Below are 7,854 nucleotides of genomic sequence, written 5' to 3'. Positions count from 1 at the left end.
ATCAATAAAACATTTTGAAAACCACAGATTATTTTCATTCCAATTCAAAGCAACACATACATTTGGGTTACTTGATCGCATAGAATTTCCCAACACAGAGACATTGAAGTTTGTGGTAACATGACTAAAAAAGGGATATAACTACATTTGAAGGCACTGTAAATTTTATCTAATTCAATAATCTAATGGGACAAGTATATAGAATAAACATATTATATACATTTGCATTTATAGCCATGGCTAAATTGCAGTTCTTGCCCTGAAAACAGCCTTATTACATACATAACATCTCTGGTAAAAGGGAAATATTTTGCACGATTACAAATCTGAACTGTAAAACAGGAGCAGCATTCAGTTTTTATGCTCCACAAACCTGGAAAGGTCCAGAAAACAGCTAAAACACTGAATTCATTTAAATCCAGGCTAAAAACACACCTATTGAGAGTTGACTTATTATTAATAACTGGAACATTAATTTTATATTTGATGTATACTTGCTGATGATTTTGATGATGGAATTTGACAAAACTTAATGTTTGTTTGTTTGGTTATTGTGTTATATTTTTGTTATATAATGCACTTTGAACTGCCTTGTTACTATATAAAGAAATTTACTTGACTTGAACTATGAAAATTACCCCTGTCCTTGGATGTGTATGTTCTTTTCAGGCTGTTTGCACCACTCATGAGGTAAGCTTGAGGGTATTTTAGCATGTGACTGAGAGAGCAGTGGAGGGGGGTAGTGGGGTCTCAAGAACTTCAGTGAAAATTCCTCCCACTTTCCCACTGTGGCAGTTCTTGGTTCATGTCTCAGTGTCTGCTTTGCCTCTGAAAGGAAAAGGCTGAGATGTGGAGGTTAAAAGTTATTATTTTCATCCTGTATTTGGTGCCCACCTATCAGCAGTTCCCTCGCCTTTGTGTAACGCAACAAGCCCTGCGGACCAAGGAGTGCTGCCCGGTGTGGGAGGGGGACGGCTCAGCTTGTGGAGCCGGGTCAGGCAGGGGCTCCTGTGAGGACGTGAAGATCTCAGAGCAGCCCGACGGACCGCAGTACCCCTTCTCAGGACTGGACGATCGAGAGAAGTGGCCTTTGGTTTTCTACAACCGGACTTGTCAGTGTGCAGGGAACTTTATGGGGTTTAACTGTGGGGACTGCAAGTTTGGCTACTTTGGGGACAACTGCAACGAAAGAAGGGTGTCTCTTAGACGAAACATATTCCACCTGACCAGGGCTGAGAGAAACAGACTCATTTCTTATCTGAATCTCGCCAAGCAGACGATCAGCAGGGAATATGTTGTTGCCACAGGGACCTATAGGGAGATGGAGAATGGCTCCAATCCGATGTTTGCTGATGTTTCAGTGTATGATGTGTTTGTCTGGATGCATTACTATGTGTCTCGCAATGCGCTGTTAGGTGGGCCAGGGAATGTCTGGAGAAATGTGGACTTTGGACACTGGGCTCCTGCATTTCCACCATGGCACCGTGTTTACTTGCTGCACTGGGAACATGAGATCAGGAAGCTGACAGGAGACATGACTTTCTCCATTCCTTACTGGGACTGGAGAGATGCACAGGACTGTGAAGTGTGCACTGATGAGCTTATGGGGGCCCGGAGCCCCCAGAACCCCAATCTTATCAGCCCAAGCTCTGTCTTCTCCTCTTGGAAGGTAAAATAAAGCATGCTATTTTCTTTTGTTTATTTACATAAAAATGTTTTTGAAAAGATAAATGTTATTGTCAAATTTTTTTGCTGTATTATATTTTCTCCTAACAAGCAAAACAGAAATTTACAATACATGACAAACTCTTTTCAATCCTATCTTTCAAAAAATATATATTTTTATCCTAATAGGAGAGAAAAAGAATTGCAAAAACAATTCTTCTGTTTTGGCTTTTTTGTCAACTGAAATGATCATTTCAAAAACAAAAATAAAAAAAGTATCCCAACCAGGCAGATGCTATGTGACAATAACATAATATTTTAAATAAACATAGCTTGATTTGTAAGATCCTGAAACAACTATGATGAACTTTCTTTTATAAGTCAACAATAACATACAAAAGAGGTAAAAATGGAATCCATAGAAGTTAAAAGGCAAAGTAAACTGACCAAAATAAACACAAAGGCACATTGCAAAGCTGCCAAAAAGCAACACGACTATATTGGGAATAATCTGTGGACAGACAAGAAAAGGGGGAACATTTGTAGAGTATTTGTACCATTACATCTGCCGAATTACTGGGGAATTATTTTTTCACATAGGCCCCAGTTGCTTTAATAACTTTTTCCATTAATACATAAATCTTAAAACTGCAACACCTTCTTTCAAAGTTATGATTGAGATTTTGACACTGACCCAAACTTATTTTGTAATCCCAATCAACTAGTCTCTCTTTTTTAAAAAAAGTTCAAAAGTATACTTACGTAAGAGCTTACAGAATAAACTCATAAGAAAATCTTCTAAAAAGGACATTTGCACAAGATAGAAACTCATATTTGTGTTTCAAATCTGCCTATTTATTCCTCAATTATGGATTAAGTAATGTTTAGTTCACTAATAAGGTTTTGTGTTTACAATTTAACTTTCTGTACTCGGCAACAACAGGTGCTGTGCTCCCAGGCCGAGGAGTACAGTAACAGGGGTGTTCTCTGTGATGCTAGAAATGAAGGCCCTCTCCGCCGTAATCCTGGAAACCATAATCAAAATATTGTGGAAAGATTGCCAACTTCTGCAGATGTGGAGTTCACTCTCAGCCTCCCAAACTATGACACTGGAGCAATGGACCGCACCGCCAACATGAGCTTCAGGAATACCCTAGAAGGTCAGCAAGTCAGAGCCTGACTAAAAACCAACATACAATCTCACTTATGCTGTTTATCGGACTACTTCTATATCCTGCTGTCATACTTTTATATGTAGTGCAAGCTTGTCTTAAGGTTGCTCATCATTCTTAGCAGTGAAGGACCTTTCTCTTCACTGAAAAAAAAAGTTTGATATTTTTATAGGCGTTTAACATCCAAGCAAGAGCAAATGTCCTTTCTGTTTTGAGAAGTAGAAAAAGCTAGGATAGTCCATTCTGGATAGAATAAACAGATGATTCAAAACAGAGAAAGTTATTTATTTTAACCTTTTACCGCCTATTTTAAGCAAAAATGGTGTAGTGTAGCGCTGCTGCTAAGCTATATAAAACCCTCCATCTCTCAGACCACATCTTCATTAGACCAACGGATCTGACTTAATGTTTGAGGGACATATCCATGTGACCCTAAAACACAAGCTTCCCACATGATGGTTGAAGAAACACATGACCCTAACGATGATCATATTGCTGACTCCTAAGCTGAAAACTACCCGCAATCAGTTGGAATTAGAAATATTTCTTGGACAATGATAGCGCTTAAGAGCCAAAAATGTTTTTTAAAAAATAAGTCTTGACCTGTGACATCGCCAGGATTAAAAGATAAGATGGTCTTAACCCCAAGGTCAACAGGAAGTCATGTACAACTTCATTGGATTTCTAAATGTTTTCAAAGGAGACATCATGCATTTTATAGTGCCTATTGAAGAGCATTATGAACCTGATATCAGTCCAGGTTCATAATGCTGGCCTTGTATTCTGTTTCTTGTAGAAATAGGAGAAAGGGATCTTAAAGATTTCTTAAAATGTGAAGTATCAACAAAAACTTAATGGAATGGTTTTATTGATATTGAATTAATACAAGGTGAGATGGAAGGTAAACAGAAAACCTTTAGAGTTATTGCTCATGAAGTTTCTTAAGTAGCATGTTGGATCAGGTAGTGGACTTTTACAAACTGACTGTGAGAAGTGAATAATAAAAATATAGAAGCTGATGTGTTTTTATATATTTAAATTTAGATTTAAATAACTATAAAACATGGTAAAAACCTGTTGTTATTAGTATGTTCCAATACATAAAACTGTGCAAAAATTGCATACCTGTTTTACTATTCTTATATGACTAAATTAGATCATATTCACATGCTTATGTACTCAGTAAGAGTGGTTATTTATTTAGGCAATGTTCGCTGACAGTAATGCAGAAGAGGAAGAAATGCGTTTGGATCATTATGCTCATTTAAGAAGGCCGTTGAGAGCCTAAGCTGCGACTCTGACTTTTTTACTGACGCCTCAGCAAACATTTTAGGAGTAATACCATTTTAAGTTGTGACAGATAATGTGAGGGTTTCCCATGAGCTCATTCAAGTGTGAACATACTTGAAAGCGGTTAAATAGTGCATTGCTGCCAGACATTTTTTCTAACTTCTAGAAGCTCTAAAATAATTGTTTTGACTTTTGGCAGCTAATTAAAGTTTTAAAATAAAACAATAGTGTGTCTACTCTAAGCAATATCAATTTCATGTATCTAGTACATGAAGCTGCCGAAACTGATAACAGTATGTCAGTATCAATGGTGAAACCAGTCCTTTATCAATGTTGGCTGAAATGCTGAAGAACCCATTATTTTAACAGCAACAAAACAAGATCAATTACAGAAAATTTGTCTTCATAGTGTTTCAAAACTTTTAACTACTTTTAACTGTATATTCTGAGTGACCATGGTTAAGATTCTTTACCAAAGTGAAGAACTAAATGCTAAAAAACAAACAAACAAAAAAAACCACTATTTGATAATGATGCAACATGGAAGCTTCCAGTTTTCTAGTTTTCTTTGCTAGCTCTCGTCACCCATATTATTCTTTCTGCAGGATTCGGGGACCCTCAGACTGGGTTGGGAAGCAGCTCTCGTTTGGGTATGCATGCTTCCCTGCATGTGTTTATGAATGGATCTATGTCCTCTGTGCAGGGCTCTGCAAATGACCCCATATTTATGCTTCACCATGCTTTTGTTGACAGGTAAGAAATGCATCCGCACAGACCTGAAACTCAGATCACCATACATATTTTTGCAGTTAATAGTGGTTCTACATTTTCTCTATCTTTTAAAGTATCTATGAACAGTGGCTAAGGAGACACAAACCATCTCCATCTCAGTATCCGGAGTCTAATGCTCCCATAGGGCACAACGGTGATTACCACATGCCTCCGTTTATACCCCTGCACAGAAACAAAGAGTACTTTATTTCCAGCAAAGACCTTGGATATGAGTACTCTTATTTGTTGGATGCCAGTAAGTTCCTCTCAGATTTTAATAAATTGTTTTTATTGATGTTGATTTTTTTATTTTATTTTATTCTGTCATGCCAGCTATTTTCATTTACGGTTAGTCTAAATATATTAGAGAATTAATACGTTTTAGGAATTAGGAATTAGTTTACACATATACAGTGCAATTCAAAAGTATTTACACTCCTCAAAATTATTATTATTATTTTTTTTTTTACATTTTTTTATATTTTCACAACAAAAATTCAAAGATTCTTTTGGAATATTTTTGAATAAATCTGCAGGACATATTGCTTAATTAAGAAGTAGAAAGAAGGGAATACATGATTTTCAAAGTTTTTTTTAAAAAACATAACACCTGGAAAAATTGGGTTTGTTTTGATGAATTTGTTTAAGATAAGAAGTTATGTTGCCACCATGATTCATTTTTTATGAGCTCAATTGATAAAATTAATGAAGAGAAAACTGAAGGAACTACCGTTCAGGGAAAAAAAAGTCTGTTCGTTTTGCATGCCACAAAACTGGCCTTTATAAAATATTGAGAACAAAAAGAAAGCTATATAAAGCAAGTCCTTGTTGTAGTTTGCCACAAGTGATACAGCAGGTGCAGGGAAGAAAGTGGCTCTGGTTGGACAAGAAAAAAACTCACTGAATATTGCCTTTTGTATATTGTTTAAACTATGCATGTGTCATTAAAAGGGATTTATGGCCATATATAAAAACACACTTTGCTGACTTTGCTCCACCTTTCTTGCAGACCAAAGGCTTGCAGAATCCATGCGCCCCTACCTGGATGAGCTGCACGATGTGTGGCCCTGGTTGATCCTTGCAGTGCTCTGTGGAGGAATTGTGACTGTGGCCATAGCTATCGCTATCCTTCTCGCTAAACATCGATTCAAAGCCTTGCCTCGCAGGAAGAGTTGGAAAAACTTCTTTGCCTTACCAGAAAAGCAGCCACTTATCTGGAACAATGAAACTGAAGCCAGCCACCATAACTACCAAACAACTATGTAATTACTCATCGCCAAAAACATGGGAGTATTAACAATGTTTATCTAAATATATCTGTTGCATGCATTTAGAAAACTGTAAAATGTAATATAACCATGTTTACATTTGATTACATTTTAATAAATGTTATCAAATTCTTCCGAAACATTATGGGATGCAGCACATGGTTTTAACATGTTCTTGGGAGTATCTTCATTTTTCAGAAAATGTTTTCATGATTCCAGACATGTATTCTTTACCTTTGTTATGATAATCTTGAAAACTAAGGCTGATTTACTTCATTAGTTGTGAACTTGAGCTTTTGGTATTGTTTTGAATAAATTGGGGGAACATTATGCTTACAATCCCTATTAATCCTAACCTTAACTTATTTGGAGAACTTTACAAATACAGCATAAAGTTACTCAATGGGATAAAGTTATTCAAGGGCCCTTGTTGAATGTACATCAATAACCACATGGGTTTATTGTAGTTAGCATAGTTTCCTTATCAAAGTAAAAAATGCACAACGCAAAACTGTAAGATAAATGAAATGCAACTTGAAAATGATAATTGACACGTAACAAATGGGAAGAGAAAGAAGTAAGCTCTGCTAATTGAACTGTAAAAGCCTGTTTGCAGTAAATGGGATTTACATAAAAAACAGCTTAATGTAAACCGCAATTTGAAAAGAGCAAAACAAGAAAACAGAGCCCCAGAGCAAAGAGTTACAGACTATGGATGAAAGCACTCTTCAGCGATAAACATAATTCTGCATTAGACAAGGAGAGGATGCCAGAATGTTGGGTTGGTACAGATTGCCTCAAGAATAATAATCAATTCTCAGAGTCCCTGATGGGTGCATGGGGTTACACACCAAGTAAGATAATATACTTGGTGTGTAACCCCAGTCCATTCATTCCATTGCTAATAGAATAGCAATAGAATGTTGTCAGAATATAGAATATCTTCTATTGTCAATAGAAGATATGGATTTTTATTTCATAGCATCCCTGAAAACTAGGTTTAATGTCAGTGTTTTCGGTGCTGATCAGCTCTCATTCTGCAGAACAAGCAATTTAACTTTTAAAACTCTGACTGATGGGACGTAAAGTCGATGTTTTCCATGTGCCCCGACTCCAACGCAGCTGAATCACCTATTCAGTCTGATCTAGTTGTGCAGAGGACTTGCAATGAACCATGCACTATTCTGCTGGAAGGAGCCCACTGGGTCATAAAGCAATGGACATGATGCGCAGAAAAATTCAGCAGGCAAAAGTAATTATAAATCAGTTAAAGAGTCAAATTATGTCCATACCATTAAACCACTATAAATCTGAAAATTTCAGATATGTTCTGAGGGATCCGTGCTTCCACCAAATCTGTTAATGATTCATGTTTTGTCCGTATTTAGCATGGTCTTCTGCTGCTGTAGCACATAGGTTTCGAGATTTTTTTTTTTTAAATTTCCCAAAAAACAGAAAAAAAGACCTAATTATCAAACATAAACCCAAAGTGAAGAGAGCTTGCTGTCACATGACTGGTTGATTCTCCACCAAGTATACTTGTTTAACCAAGTTTAATTGGTTTAGGAAGTATACTAAGCACTTGATAAACTGGATAGCGATAGTAAATCTTGCTGCTGTGGTGAATATGTGATTCAGTAATAATAGTAAAAGACACTGTGACAGTTCATTGGTCAGCTGGTTACCAT

The 7,854-nt window shown here is 36.6% G+C and overlaps 1 protein-coding gene across 1 annotated transcript; it reads left to right on the top strand.

Annotated features, from left to right (window-relative positions):
• The first annotated feature begins 776 nt into the window (after nt 1–776).
• LOC114153091 (tyrosinase-like) lies at nt 777–6,496 on the top strand. The gene is made up of 5 exons (XM_028031397.1): nt 777–1,669; nt 2,609–2,825; nt 4,733–4,880; nt 4,973–5,154; nt 5,908–6,496. The coding sequence occupies exons 1-5, from the start codon at nt 848–850 to the stop codon at nt 6,162–6,164; spliced, it is 1,626 nt and encodes a 541-aa protein (XP_027887198.1). The 5' UTR covers nt 777–847; the 3' UTR covers nt 6,165–6,496.
• The last annotated feature ends 1,358 nt before the right edge of the window (nt 6,497–7,854 follow it).

This window comes from Xiphophorus couchianus, chromosome 11, assembly GCF_001444195.1.
Source record: "Xiphophorus couchianus chromosome 11, X_couchianus-1.0, whole genome shotgun sequence".
Taxonomy (NCBI): domain Eukaryota; kingdom Metazoa; phylum Chordata; class Actinopteri; order Cyprinodontiformes; family Poeciliidae; genus Xiphophorus; species Xiphophorus couchianus.
The sequence above is the reverse complement of the archived record's forward strand: the minus strand, read 5'-3'. Positions and strand labels throughout refer to the sequence as shown.

Coding starts and splice junctions, on each gene's coding strand:
- LOC114153091 (XM_028031397.1), top strand. CDS start 848: ATGTGGAGGTTAAAAGTTATTATTTTCATCCTGTATTTGGTGCCCACC. Junction 1,670..2,608: donor CTGTCTTCTCCTCTTGGAAG/GTAAAATAAAGC, acceptor CGGCAACAACAG/GTGCTGTGCTCCCAGGCCGA. Junction 2,826..4,732: donor CTTCAGGAATACCCTAGAAG/GTCAGCAAGTCA, acceptor TTCTTTCTGCAG/GATTCGGGGACCCTCAGACT.